This window comes from Ranitomeya imitator, chromosome 1 (assembly GCF_032444005.1).
Source record: "Ranitomeya imitator isolate aRanImi1 chromosome 1, aRanImi1.pri, whole genome shotgun sequence".
Lineage (NCBI taxonomy): Eukaryota > Metazoa > Chordata > Amphibia > Anura > Dendrobatidae > Ranitomeya > Ranitomeya imitator.
This window is the reverse complement of record NC_091282.1, coordinates 118,458,724-118,474,717: the sequence shown is the minus strand read 5'-3', so window position 1 is coordinate 118,474,717 and position 15,994 is coordinate 118,458,724. Positions and strand designations below refer to the sequence as shown.

The window sequence follows — 15,994 nt, the reverse complement described above, 5'->3', positions numbered from 1 at the left end:
CTTATGATTTGGGACAATGGTTTTTAAATTTTATAAAAAGCCCAAATACCATCTTTATCAATTCCATTAGTTTTCATGATCTCAGATTTTGTCATTCAACACAAGCCATGTGATGAACACGCAGAAGACATTGCTTTAGTAACATGCTGTGGTATTGTGTTTATTGCATTTATATTTTCAAGACAGGTTCATGTTGAATAACTGCAATTATAGATGTTGAATACTGCAGGAACGTGCATACTTCATTACCTGGATTTTGCATATTCCAGCTATTCTTACTATAAACTTTGTATTTTACCTCCATACTGAAGTTGTTAAGCAATCCCGAACATAATATTTGAGCACGCCCTCTGGTAACTCTGAGCATGCTCAGATAATACGATATCCGAGCACGCGCGCTCATCACTACTATCAATACATCTCTAATTCTAAAAAAGTTTGGGTATATATATATATACGTAAGACATTTTTCCATTTCATTGGAAAAAGTTACTTGTTTAGAAATTGATAGCAGCATCACGTTCATAAAAGAAAAAATAAAGACAGAGTTAACCCATTATCTACCAATGTCCTTTTTTTGGGACGCCTAATCTTTAGCTTCTAGCAACTAAGATTTTATAATTTTTATAATTAGGTCCAATTTTTTGTGTTGTGTTTGTAAAATGAATGTTTTCAAAATAGGAAATCATGTCATTGTCATTTTCAATTGAATATTGGGACGCCCTTTTCTGAAAAATCCGTACTTGTAAAAATTTTAATTTGGCAAGTAATGGGTTAACAAAAGTTTTTTAAAGTAAGTGGTGCTATTGAAAAACAGCTGGAGGATTAATTTTTAACTAAGTGACATAACGATGTATAAAAAGAACCTGTTAAAGAGGCAGTCTTTCACAAGCAAAGATGGCCAAGATCAGCGCAAATGGGGTCTTATCCAAGAAATACAATTTCGGTAGTTTAGCACTCTGATTAAATTCACCTATTCAATACGTTAAAGAGGTATATAATATAGAAAATCAGTTGCAGCAGATCCACGAGTCAGCAAGTGACCATTGGACATCAGATTGTAGAGGGAGTTGGTGGACAATATTCCATGCGGCCGACAGAATGGAGACATATATCCCAGTATGGTGCAGTAAGGTGGTGGTTTATTTCAATGCATTTCGATGTATATAACTTCTTCACGTTGCCTGTGGTTTTTCCTGAAGAAGTTATATACGGTACTTCGAAATCCATTCTGGAGAAATCAATGTGCACAAGGGACAAGGTTGACTGTAAATTGTGGATGCTGGTGGTCTATGGGCCCACAGACAGAAATGCGTTGGACATGATGGGTCTGCGCAAATCTCTACATAGTCTCAGGAATACATTCAAAAATTGTCATGAACACAGTTCGGCATGCAATCTACAAATGCAAAAAGTGCTATCATGCAAAGAAGAACCCATATGTCAACAGAATACAGGAACGCTGCCATCTTCTCTTTCCCAAAGCGCATTTAGATTGGACTAATGTGAAATGAAAAACTGTTCTGTGCTCAGATGAATCAAAATATGAAATTCTGTATGGAAACCATGATACCATGTTCTGTGGACTGGACTGAAGAGGAGACAGACCATCCAGATTATCAGCACACAGTTCCTGTATCTCTGATGGGGGCGTTAGTACCTATTGCCTGGGCAGCGTAGACATCCTGAAAGGCGCGATCAATGCTGAGCATTATGTAGAGGTTTTAGAAAAGCATTTCGGTGAAGGCCTGACACATTTCAGCAAGACACTGCTAAACCATGTACAGCTCGGCTTCCCAGAAGAAGAGTTTGGACGATTTAACTTGGCCGCCTGCAGTCCGGGACCATTCACCAATAGAAAACAGTTGGCACACTGTGAAAGAAGACCCAGGTCTGTGGAGCAGCTCGAATTCTACAGAAGTCAAGAATCGGACAACATTCATGTTTCTTTACTCCCCAGAAGTTTACAGACCGTTGTAAAAAGAATAGGGGATGCTACACAATGGTAGATGTTGTCCAGAATCAACTTTATTTTAGATGTTTTGCTGCCATCAATTTCTAAATGAGTTCATATCTTCAAATAATATGGAAAAATGTCTAATGTTCTTATGAACGTTTTCTTAACATTTTACACAACGTCACAATTTTTTTCGAATTGGGGTTGTATTTAAAGGCTATGGGCACAACTGATGTAACTTATTGTGTAGGGATTCCTCGCTCTGGCAGTGATTGAGGAAGGTACAGGCATGAAAACAAACAGTCTTCTGTTCAATAACCTGTTAAAAGCACAGTAATTCTGGTCAAACTCTCCCAGCAGACTGCTTAGTATAAAACAGGTTTTTTCATTCTGCCACACACCGCCTTTAGTGAGGCAGCACCAGCTACCTTTAAATAGCCCTGTAAATGAAGGCAAGGGAATGGCCAATCCCCCCAGCTCTATTGGCCACTCCTAAAAGCCAGACTCAATATCCTGGCCCATTAAAACACTCTGAGCACTATATGTGCTTGGAACTGTTTTTCCGGGTCCTACGTCACCAAGGCTTAGCACCTCCGTGACTCATACATCTGGTCCAGGACCTGTCCAGCTGCCACCCTACAATTGTTTATTTGTTTTCTGAATGTGAACTTGATGACTTTTTTAAAGAGTTTTCATTACAAATTTCCTATCACTTTGCCTATGCTCTGTGTGTAATTTCTTTGTCTAGGTATGAGTCCAGCAAAATCTGACCTCGATCTGACAGCGCTTGCCTACTGGCGCTGTCGTCTTGCTCTGATTTGCCTCTTAGGCCTCTTTCACACTTCCGTCTTTCTTTTTCCGTCACAATGTGTCGTTTTGTGAAGAAAAAAAAAAAAAACGGATCCAGCAAATGTTTCTGCTGGATCCGTTTTTTTCTCATAGACTTGTATTAGCAACGGATTGTGACGGAAGGCCTTCGGTTTCATCCCTCGTGCACTGGATCCGTCGTAAAATTGCTGTCCATTCCCAGTAATGCATTGCGAGACAATGACCTGTTATAACGTAGCAGTCTCGTGAGACCGCAACATCATCGGGTCATTTCGCAATGCATTACTGGGAACGCGAGCTGCCGACAGCATCTCGAGAATCGGGAAGGCTGCGGTGGACGCCGGATGGTGAGAATATCAAGATTTTTTATTATTTTTAACATTATATCTTTTTACTATTGATGCTGCATAGGCAGCATCAACAGTAAAAAGTTGGTCACACTTGCTATAGATGCTATAGATCGCTTGGAAAACGCTGCGGATCAGTCAAGAAAATTGATCCAGTGCATCCGTTTTTTTCCAATCTGCACAGGAGATCCGTCTTTTCAACATTTTGACGGATTGTGACTGATTGTAAAAAAACGGAAGTGTGAAAGAGGCCTTACATTTTTCGTTAATAGGAATAACAGTAGGAAGAAGGTGGAGGATATACAGGGGGAAAAGCATCCAAATAGCACATTAGATTGCAAAAAGCGTGCACAGGGCACAAGGAGGCTATGTAATGAATGTACCGGGAGCAGACAGGACTGTTTATCTCGGCACAGGTGTTGAAGAGAACGTTAGTCCAAGAATGGAGCTGTGCTGGTACATGATGGCTAATGAAGACAGCAGCACGGTGCACACACAGAACCCACATCCAATATGCATAACTGGCAGTGTTTATAGTGTTTAATTCTCGATATATCTTCTGTCCCTTCTATTAGAAAGTTGAACTTGTGCTCATTTTATTGCTTTTCTAATATCATGCCATAATTGACTTATCAGTCTATTACCTCTAACGATGACATACTTTGCTCATGCAGAACCACTTGTCACAAGAGGAGCTGTTCATTGCTGTAGAGATGTTGTCTGCTGTTGCACTGGTCAATGAAGCTTTGGAGACAAATGATGTCCCCTCTATCCAGAATCACCTGGTCAGTCCCTCCATAGGTCTTAATAATCTGGAGGAAGACAATATGCAGCGGTATGTATCTGCTTTTAAGTCCAGGACTTGTCATGAGACTGGATATCCCATTATTATAGCCATAAACATTAGACAGGCCTCCAGATTAAGGAGAAATTTTCTATATGATTTAGTGTCTGTTCTCATCTTCAGCTGACTGATCTCTGGAAGGCTATAGTGTTCTCATGCGATCGCTATCGTTTATATAAAGATAATTCAGTAGCACAACAGTCTGAATGTGTTTCTCCTCTCTGTCTTCAACTCGGCAGGAAATCGCTAGTGACACAAGTGAACCAAAAACCAATCTCTTAGGGGTCGATTTATCAAAGCTTGTATTCCAGAAAGCTGTAGTAAAACGCTATTAAAAGTCTCAACATTTTTGCACAACATGAATTTGCACAAAAATGTTGCGACTTTTGGCATTTTCATGCAAGTTTGAAGCAGCTCTACCAAAATGGGTAAGACCTAGGAAGAAGTCGGGTCAAGGCATAGCAATATCCACCACTCAAATTTAGCAAAAGTGTCAGCATTTCTTATGCTAGAAATGTTACTCCAATCCCTGACTAGAGTAGCCCTTCTGGCGAGTCCCACACCATTGAAAAGGTGTGATGAAATCATCAAGTGGTGTGCATCATACACCAGCAAATCCTTCATTTACACTGGAGGGGCGATCAAGCCTTGGTGCTCCAAATGAAGTTCATGGCCAATCGGCCGAGTATAAAGCTCCAATAAATTCTTCTTTGCCAATCTTGCCATTCTTCCTATCTAAATTGACCACCCCATCCAACAGTCACTTCAAAGAGGACCTGTCAGTGCTGATGATTTGCCTGTTTCAGCAATTATTTTCATGGCACATAAATAAGGAGCCTGGATCATCCTTTACCATAGCTCTGTATTGTCCCCTGTGGTATTCCTTCCGAATACTTGTAGATACATTTCCAACCAGATATTACCATTTTCCTTGTCATAGGGGTGTTTCACTACGCAGTCTGCAGAATTAATGGCGCTATATAAGAAATGCATTATAAATAAATACATTGGCACACGTACTCCGCAGGGAAATGCTAACATCCCCAGTCAAGTTCTCTAGGCCACCTGGCTGTGCCAAGAAATCAGAGTAAGATACTAAGCTAAATCGGAACCGTGGTGTCTTCAAAACAAAATGATTGGGCATGGAAATTCAACATGCCCAATCCTTATTCTGTCCCGGAGGTCCTCATACCCATTAGATAATTTGCTGAACCTACATCATTGACTTTTCTTCAGTCTGCAGTGGGACCTTTACTGCACTGATTGTAGATTGTCTACACTTTTCCTCCAGGGCTTAGTCATAATGCTTTGCAATCTGAAGTTCTTAGTTTGTACATTGCCTCCATATTAAAACTTTCTTAATTTTTAGTTATGTCAGTACACTGGTATCCAGTAAGAAGCAGGCTGCCACACAGGGACACGGCTATTTAGGCTGGAATGAAATTCAGAACTACGTTGATGTAGTCAATGGTGAAATCCATGAAGAAAATGAGCGTAAGTAATAAATGTCATTGCCCTCAGTATTACAGACTTGCTGTTCACTTACGGGTCACATACATAGATATTTATTATTATTGTATTTTAGGGATTATTGCCATTGGTGTCATTAATGAAGCCCTTGAACACGGCATTCCTGACAACACATTGCAAGCTCTTTTGGCGCCAAGTGCCAAACTTCATGCAGTTTCACCAGAAAACGCTTGGCATTACCACGATGTTCTCCAGCTGGCCAAAATTCAGAAATGCAAGGTGGGTGTTTGATTTATGATAGCCCTGCAGAAAGAAACCATATTGTATAAAACATAGTCCAAGGGGTCATCCAGATCTCTCATTTCTACATGCTGACGGGTGAACAGGGTCACTGACTTCACATCTACAGATATCTTCTGGCCCCTGTAGTTCCGAGATACCTGCCGCTCACACACGCAAGCTGGAAAATATCTGTAGACCAGGGTTTCACAGACTGCCAATATTTTATACAGAAACATGGAAAATCCATACAGATCCAACTATTTTTAGTGATGTGAAAAAAGGGCCCTATTTTTTATGAACAGTCCAGGCATTTTGCAATTTTGCACATTTGGCAACCATGTCATCAACCTACTTACTTCCCAAAGAGAAAGTGTTTGGAGACTGATTACCCTTTTAGTACTATGTGTCCCAATTGACAATAACATGTTAAAACTGTATACTTTATACGCTCTTTAGGTAATCCTTGGATTTTGGATCCAAACTCATTGTTTATAGGGAAGTAATATATATATATATATATATATATATATATATATATATATATATATATATATATATATATATATATATATATATATATATTACATTGTAATAATAATTAATGGTATGTAGTACAATCACCCTTGAAAGTTCCAACATATGAGTTATGTAGCTTGTTTATGTGGATTTTATACTTATTAGTTGATAGTTCAGCATTTTAAGTCTTGTAGAAAACCATGTGAGTATAACTTGTGCAATCACTGTGCAAGGAGCTTCCTTTTATAATAAATAAGACCTTACATAGCGATTATAAGAAAAAGTCTCCAGATGTTGAGACCTAAGAGCCCAGGGGTGGTGTCTAAATTAAGAAGGGTTTGAATTATAGAAGCATTATCCCCTGGAGAACAATATCTTGGTATAAGTGGTAAATTCTGGTTCAGTATTTTTGGAAGATTTTTTTAATATGTTTTAGATATTACAACTTTTCTTGGTGTAGACTGGTGCTCAGTCACATCAGTACAATACTGATATTCTAGGAGGCGTTGTGTCTGCTCTTAGTAGAGTCGGAGGATTTGGGTAGCCATTACGAAGGTTTGTTGAAATTTTAGGATAGAGTAATCTGGGAGTTTTGATAAAATTCTAGTTACACTATTCAAAAAATTGCTCAAGTCCCTTCCACCAGTCAAGTATTGAGCCCCTGATATCTTGCCCCTTTTGTCCTCTATTTTTTTCTGAATTTTGCTTAAATTCAGTATAACATTTTTTTACTTTTTAATTTTACTATTTTTTTCCGTGTTGTTTAATACAACTTTATAACCCTAATCTTAACTCTAGCCCTAACCCTACATCATTAATTAGGAATGGGGAAATAGTGTTTTCGGTCTATTTTTTTATTTTTCACAGAGCACAATTTTTTTTAAATTTTGGACAGCTCACCCAGTATGTCTGTCATCCAAATTTACAAGTAAAAGGACAAGTAGGGAGCGGCCAGAAAACACAGTGCAGCATGTGTGCAGTGCACATGATTTCCTGCTGTCTTGCTCAGCTTCTGTCATCTTGATCTCTGCCTATGCACAGCACAGCAGTCAATGGCAATTTCATTTCGGCTTTGCCTAAGAACTGGTAGCTCTGATGACAAATCAGCCGCTGGCTACTTCAATAATTTATTTAGCCTCTCCAAAAAGCGGTGCTTGCCGGTGCTCCTCTATGGCGCTCCCCACGCTACACTACTGCTGTTTTAATAGTTTATTATACCTGTGCTAGAATTGTAGGGGAAATAAAACACTTATAGGTTCCTCTACAGTATAAAAGTGATATAAAGTGATCACTGACGGTTCAGCCAGTAAGCCTCCCCGTAATTGGCCTTTTTAGTAGAGAGACTTTAACGTGAACCTGACAGCTGACACCTGCTGCCCAATCCATCGGCATTGTGAATCCGGCACTGTCCGTATGATCTCAGGCATGTTTGACTCTAGAACACTGTGGTGTTTCAGAGAAAAACCTATTTTAAAAGTCATCGGGTGACCGAGCCATGCTGGAGACTGGTGGCCAGGTCCCGGGCAACTTGTGCCCTGGATTGACAGGTTTCTGCCTATATGCGCAGGGCAGTGGCCAGGGAGAGGCTACCAGGGACCACTCTGTCCGACTGTATTTGGCAGCATGTATCAGCAGTCAGGTTCACTCTAATTCCGAGTTGATCAAGTGTAGGTTTGTGCGCCATTTAGGTAAGTGTCCATGTTTTTCTTCTTGTTCTTCACTTAATATCTCATGTGAATTACTGAAAATCCGGTACAGGAAAGATAAATATCTTGGTACCGTGTGGATAGAAAAATATTTAGAATTGAGTCCTCAGTGGTTGATACCATTTAATGACTAACTGAAAAGATGGTAACAAATTGCAAGCTTTCGAGACTACACAGGTCTCTTCATCAGGCAAAGACTAATAGAAATTCTGAAGAATCACATATTTATGCACAGCACAGATAAATGCCATTGTGTGTAAACTTGGAGGCATTTGTTGCTGGAGAGCGTGCTGCTCGGTCGGGTTTGACCGATCAGCGCCCTCTTCCAGTGTGTTGAGTGATATCGGGCCGGTCTCCATGTTCTCCCTTGCAGGTGGCGAAGTTGTGCCTGCAGGGAAAATAATGGAGGCCGGGCCTGGGCTGCCGCTGCATTGTCTAGGAGGAGATCGGAAGTGAAAGATCCGGTATTCACATTTATGCTATAAAAGGACCAAGGACAACGTCTTGCTTTCTCAGAACTGTTATCTATTATCACTGTGAACGTCATCCTGTGTATTTTATGTTCATAACTGAAGGAGAATTCAGTAACTGTCTCCATAACATGACTATTGAGCTCCATGGAAACAAGGACCTATTATTGGCTCCAGAGATGTGTTTACTTGCTGGAATAATGACGAGAAGTGTTGAGGACCCCATGTATACAGCCAGCGCAATTAAAATAAACCTAGTCGCTGTGGTAGGATATCACGATGCATCTTTTGGGACGAATAGTGTATAATTTTCACATCTGTTGTGTTCACACTTGCAGATGTTTCTTTCCCTTTCTGAAGATGATGTTTTTCTTACTTTTTATGTCCGGCTAACCCATATTTTGGTTTCTGCTGCCATCTGCTGTTTTCCAGGAACGTAAACCTATGAGACTAAAATCTCGACCTCCCGAATGCCGCTCTAAAGTCATCAGAATATATCATTAATCTTAAAGATCGCTTTCCATCTGTCATACATGGATACTATTTTTTTTGGCACAACATGACTAAAAATAATGATTGCGAACTGCTATATTGTATGTAATCAGTTGCATTCTTTTCAGGAATTTAAAGGGTTTTCACAAGGGATAAGTTTTAAAAAAATATATAAAAAATTGTCTCACACTGATAAAAAATAAAGTGGTAATCATCAATCCCCTGCAGCTCTCATTCCAACACTTATCCGGTCCCCGCTGGTTTCTACTTACTGGTTATGTTCATACACACCAGATATTGCCAGAAATGTCTGCTCAGCCACAGGCTAAGATGGGTTGTCTCTGTTATCAGTGATTGACTAAGTCACATTTCCAGTGGACCAGAAAGCACGGACCAGCGAGGAACAGTTTAGGATTGGATTATGAAATGAGGCGATCAGAGAAGTTGAGTATTACTATGTTCCTTTAAGCAGTCTGAGCTCTTAAAGGGATTCTCCAGAACTCGAACATTGATGACCTATCCTTAGGATAGGTCATTAATATATGATCAGCGGGGGTACAATACCCGGCACCCTCGCCAATCAGCTGTTCCTGGTGTTGATGGCTGCTGGAACTGACCAGTTACGGAGCTGCACAGAACCGTTTCATCAAATGTATAGTGGCCGCAGACGGGTACTTCACGTTCGCCACCTATTGAAATCAATAGGGACTAGATGTGCAGTATCCTGCTATGACCTCTATTCCATCCACAGAGCTATGCTGTGCAGCTCCGTAGCTTAGCAGTTCCGGTCGCCACCAATACCTGACACAGCTAATTGGTGGGGGTGCCGGGTGTCGCCACCTTGCTCATAAAATATTGATGACCTATCCTAAGGATAGGCCATCAATGTTAAAGTCCTGAACAACTCCTTTAAAAATATTACTCGCTGGAAAAAACACTTTAAATGACCGGAATCTTCAAAAAATGATCCTACAATAACAAATAGAAAAAGGGGGATACAGTCTCTTACTTTTCCCATGTCTAGAGGTATGTGCACACGATGTCTTTTGCAGTCCAACTCGGGGACGGACACACCATTGGTGTACCCTGTGGAGCTGCACAACAAATAAGAAGGCTCACTACCAACTCCAAAGCAGTAAGCAGCTTTTGTCACAGACACAAAGAAGGGCCAAAATACTGTAAGGGGTGACAGAGACTGGTATATGCCCCCGCTCATTTAAGCACGTCCCGGTTGAAACTGGTACTAAATGAAGTATGTTCAATGTGTCTATACTTTCTGTTGTGTTTTGTAACACTTTTATGTTCTTCATGCTACCATCTGCACGTGTAAATAGGGAAAGTGCACTACGTTAGTTAGGACACAAGATGGGGACACCTTAGCACACAATAGTGTACATGTGTAATGGTATAGGAATAGAAACTTGGTATAGTATGGTATAGTAAATAGCTAACATAGGAGGGGCCAGCTGTGGTTAAGACTGGAGCATTTCCTAAAAGTGTTCAGAAAAGCCAGGGAGCTGAAACAGCTCAGGAGGGGCCAGAGAGCCCAGACAGTCCCGGAGGGCCCTAGGCCCGGGGCAACATAATGGACCCCACAACGTTTAAGGCAAGGAACCCAACCATGCAGGGCCCAGTGGCGCAGGACTACAGCTTAGCAGAAGTGTGACATAAGTGGTGGAGCGGAGGCTACAGTGAAGGTCCAGGCAGTACGGGGGCTCAGGTGGATCATCATGTGGCAGCTCACCGCATGGGCTGATGCCCTCCGATCCAATGTGAAACGGATGAGGGAACTCCCAAGTACACTGAGTCTAAACAGAGAGGACACTATGTTACCGCAAGAGCCTCTTGCCAAGAGGCTTTAGGACCCGGGCACGTCCTGAATGTCGTATGAAGAAGTACAGGGAAAGTGGGGAGTGAGGACTGTATGGAACCCTATGCTGATGGTGTATTTAATGAGGATGTGCTGCGAAGAGAAGAAAGTAAAGTTATCTGTTTAAAGCTGAACCTGAACTCTGCCTCTATTTGTGCAACAACACCAGCAACAGAATTTCGGCCGCTCAGATGGGACCCTGATGGTGCAGATGATGTAGCTGAAGGTACACATTGTTTTCATGTGGCGGGAGGCCAGGGTGCGTGTAAACAAATATGCTCATCCACGACTACGGCCCTGGCTCTCTCTCACAATACTCACAACACTGTTTTTGCTTAGGCGCCCTGTTCTGTCTTTTTCCCTACTGCACTGACATACCCACCATCTTTTGTTATTGGTAGACCTTTCAGGCATGCTCCATCAATGCATCTTTACGACTTTTTTCTTCTTCTTTACTTTATATATAATTTAGTGAGTGTCTGGCAAGGTGAAAGCCGCCTGAATAATAGACCGGTCACTTCATTTGACAGTCTCACATTTTTGGAAACCTGAAGTGGTTAAAATAAGTTGTGAAGACTGAGTATATGAACAGCAAGTGGTTTTGATACAGAAATGCTTATATTCCTTCTTCTTTACATTTGAGCGCTTTTTTATGTGGGTTACACTGTGTGCCCACCTAAAATGACGTATGCCTCGATTCATCAAAGCTATTATGGCCAAAAAGTGGCGTAAAAGCTTAAAGTCACAAAATTGTGGCGCAATTTAATAGTGAGCCAACATTTTGCGAGTTTTGCCACTTTCATGCCAGTTTCTCTCTGCTCTGCGTAAATGGACATAGTTGGGGCAGAGCAGAGGTGTAACGCCATAGCTTGTCTAATTCATGATGAGCTGTGTCATTCTCTACGGCAGAAATCTTACTCCAGTCTAGTGATCTTTGGCGTAGTGCACAGAGGCGCACACCACTTAACAAATGCTCCAGATTCAGAAGTGTGTACCTCTTCATCAGTCAATAGCATCTGACTCCAACTCCCCTTCCTCATAAAGACCAATGAGAAAATCACCAGTGTTGCTGAATCGGACTGTAGTGTGCCCATAGCCCAAGACTGCATACAACTAGGTGGGAGGGAGAGTGGAGCGCCCGCTTGGAACGTGGGGTACTCGGTACTGGGTCTGGCAGTACTTATAGGGGTGGTCACAGTGGCAATGACCTGGTCCGTGGCCCTGGGCTTCCAGTCAAAAGGGGATGAATGGAAGTGGAGAATAAAATCTATAAAGGATAATTTGTGATGCCACCTGTGGTATTCGGCCAGGGATGGCCGACACTGCTTAAAGGGGTCCACTGGGGCTGATGGAGTTGCAGCAGAGTTGGTATAGCCCCCACAGGTAGAGCTTAGTCCCCAGGGCTACCGGTACAGTTAGTGAGAGGGATGATTGACGATGGGGTGCAGGAAATAATTGCAGGACACAGGGATAGCAATTTCCTTTACCTTTTACAGATGAAATGCAGGTACAGTCCAGGGTAAAGGTAGCAGGTGATGGAGGGGTCCGGGCAGCCTGGAAACAGCTTGGGATCCACCTAACCAGGTGGGTTCAGAGGCCTTCGTTGTGCGCTTCGTACTCTGACCCTTGCTGCCTGAAGCTCTGCACAAGTACTTTTTTGTGCACTTCCAACCCATATGGCTGACAGCCTGAGCCTGTCTTGGGCACTGCCTTCTCACTGGCCGCCCCAGGCTCCTGACCTGCTGTGTTTCCTCCGGGTGTCAGTTGGAGCCAGGAAACTTGGAATCTCCTGCCCTCTGGATTCGGTGGCTGAGTATGCAATCCTCTCACCACCATGTACTCCGGTGTCCGGTCTCTTTGCGCTTTATCTGGGGATGAGCCCAATCGCAGCTCCAGACCCCAGGCTCCTCTCCTGCTTCCTTTCCCTTCAGTGTCTCACACTAAACTCGCTAACCCTGCCTCCAGACCAGAACTTATAGGGAAGCTACCCTGAAACCGGGTTTAGAGCTCCCCCTTCTGGTCTGGAGTTAGGAAGTTGTTGTTTGTATTACCTGATTTGGGAATCCTTCCTTGCGTCCAGGCATGACATCACCCTCCCCATGAGGAAGGTAACGCCATTGTGGCATCCGGACTCCTGGGGTGCCACATTAGCAGCAAGGAAAAAAGTGATTTGTGGAATGTGTGCGAAAAACAACACACAACTAAGGCCAAACATCACCAGCAACCTGCACTAAAGAAACATGCATGCATTTCTTTGAGTGCAGATAGATGACATTTTTCCCATGTCCAGACAGATTCAATATAATATAATAGGTCGCTACTATAATCAAAGGTAAAAGAAAAAAAAAAATCAAATTATCATAAATAAACTTTTATTACAATATAAAATAGTTTTTAGAGTACATATAATATTAGTTTTAATATAATTGCAGGGAATACATGATAAATGTCAGCATAGTATATCACATCTACAGACCCCTTTGTTATGTCGTTGCAGTGGACAAGTCTTTTACCTGTATGTGACTCTTGTAATGCAGGAATTCGGTGTTGGGAATCCGAGCACGTCTGTTCCTGTCACCTTCGGCCTCTGAACAATACTGACAGATTGTTACACTGTAAAAACATGTAGTTCTCAACCTTTCCATCTGCCCACTTGTTACAGTAACGCTAAATAATTTTTTTTTAAGGGACTGCATCCTTGTTTTTATTTTTTTACTGAAAAAATATTTCTATTTGTATAGTTTTTTTATATTTTATATTTGTATTTTTGCACGATTTTGAGGACCTCATTCTTGTCAAAACCGGAAATTTGTTTTACAGCAAGCATCAAGGCATACAGAAAAAAAAATACTTATTGACTTTTATGGATCAGTGTTGTGGGCATGCTCTGTGATATGTGCAGAGGTCACTCTGCGGGGAGAGTAAGGAGTAGCATCGTCTTTTGACTTGTTGCATGGTAAGGCCGGTGTTATACTTGCAACTGCAATGCGAGAAACTCGCCTCAATTCCCGGCACTGCCACCGGCACTCGGGACCGGAGTGTGCGGCCGCATGTATTTCTATGTAGCTGAACGCTCCGGTCCGAACCGCTGGCGGCAGTGCCGGGTATTGAGGTGAGAGACTCGCGCGAGTTTCTCGCGTTGCACTTGCAAGTGTGACCCCGGCCTAAGGGGTGCTTCACACTAAGCGAGATCGCTGCTGAGTCACAAGTTTTGTGACGCAACAGCGACCTCAGTAGCGATCTCGCTATGTTTGACACGTAGCAGTGACCAGGCCCCTGCTGTGAGATCGCTGGTCGTGTCGGAATGGCCTGGACCTTTTTTTGATCGTTGAGGTCCCGCTGGGTAGCACACATCGCTGTGTTTGACACCTTACCAACGACCTCGTTGACAGGACGTCCCTCATTGAGGTCTGAATCGTCATGAAATAGCTGCCATGTGACATCGTTGTACAGGTCGCTACAGGTCGCCGCATCGCTGCTGCGTCGTTGGGGAGATCTCACTGTTTGACATCTCACCAGCGACCACATAGCGACGCAGCAACGATCCCTGACAGGTCGTATCGTTGTCCGGATCGCTTTAGCGTCGCTAAGTGTGACGGGGCCTTTAGGTAGAATATTCCTTCAGTTTTATGTTAGAGCTACTGTTGTTCATTGAGGTCTTTGACCGCCAACATTGTTGCTCCCCAGTGTACATAGTAAAAAGGAAAAAAACACAGGACATGTTATCCCATTGTAAAAGATCAGAAGCTAATGTAACAGTTGTGGTGTTTCACAATTCATTGATAACCATGGCAAAAAAAAAAGATATGGGTGAAACTTAAAAACCTTCTTTGTTGATCAAGAAGATGGCAAAAACCCCAATAAAGCCATGCTAATTACCCTATGTTGGGGAAAAATAGGGTTAGCCCTAAAGGTACCTGTAATTTTCTATTCTATTTTTTTTCCTTAAACTTCTTCAATAAATTGACCATGACAGTATGTTACGGCACACAGTTCCATAATCTCACTGCTCTTAGAGTAAGCGTTGTTTTAATTTTTATTTCATAAACCAATAGTACACGTGAGAATGAGAAACTTTCTAATATATCTTATTAGACAAATCCTGGACTGATCATACGCAAAATGTTCAATTCACTGGTGAAATCTGTATTTGGTGAAGACAGATTTTTAATATGTGGAGATGGGAGACGGAAGTTGCTGCTGATAATATTTTATGCAGACCGGAGGAGGGAGGAGATGGCTCCTGCCCATCCCTTCTACATAGGACTTTATGAGCAGCAACTGACATCTCCTACCTCCATTAAGTAGAAATCAGTCTTCACTGAATATAGATTTTACCCGTGAGTTGAGAGTTTGGAGTATGAATAATCAGTCCAGAAGGAGAAATAAGCTAATTTCTGTAGTAAGATATATTGCAAAGTTTGTTGTTAATTCTATTCTTATTTGTATTATTGATTTATGAAGTAAAAATTAAGACTCCTTATTTTTTTTCTCTAGATGTAGAGGAGATGCTCTTGTTATCACTACAGTATAAAAAGACTACTAGAAAGATCTCTGCTTTATAAACCTTAACAATCTGGTCATAAGAATAAACTAGACTTGAAATGTCCGGAGTATTACATAACACTGGTTAAAAAAAAACCCTACAATGAACCTTTCTTCCCACTAAACCTGTGTGTATGTAGTGTAGTGTGAGTGTTTGTATACTCTCCTACCACCACCTTCTCTGGGATCCAGTGCTGTTCTGCTCCTCTTCTCAGTGATGTCACTGCTCTGCAAACTCTCCAGGTCACCCTGCGCTATGCTTGACCCCGAAGAAACTTTTATAACATTAACCTATAGTGTCCTAACGAGGCGCCATAGACTTCTTGATCACACATAGTGATCCGGAGAGTCTGAAGTGTGGTGACGTCACTGAGAAGAGGAGCAGAACAGTGCTGGATCCCAGAAAAGATGGCGGTAGGTGAGTATATTAATACACTGACAGTATACTACATGCACACAGATTTAGAGAGAAAAAACAGTTCATGAGAAGGCTTATATAAAGAGGTTGTGCAGGCGTGCCTTACCTTTCAATTTCATATCCTGCATGGAGAGACATCGCTGTACTCTGGGTGGTGCATTTGCTAAAGCATTCAGTAAGTCTTGCACACAGGTCCTTTTAATTAGAATTAGATCTGTGCACAAAGCTTGCTGATCTCAGGGAAGGTGC

The 15,994-nt window shown here is 42.0% G+C and overlaps 1 protein-coding gene across 2 annotated transcripts in view; it reads left to right on the top strand.

Moving 5' to 3' along the window:
* The window catches only part of IQGAP2 (IQ motif containing GTPase activating protein 2), a 416,134-nt gene that overhangs the window by 302,984 nt on the left and 97,156 nt on the right, over positions 1-15,994 (top strand). For both annotated transcript variants that reach the window (XM_069750108.1, XM_069750099.1), the window contains 3 exons: positions 3,807-3,967; positions 5,346-5,470; positions 5,562-5,725. In XM_069750108.1, the coding sequence (XP_069606209.1) occupies positions 3,807-3,967; positions 5,346-5,470; positions 5,562-5,725 (450 nt within the window). The remainder of the gene's footprint in view (positions 1-3,806; positions 3,968-5,345; positions 5,471-5,561; positions 5,726-15,994) is intronic.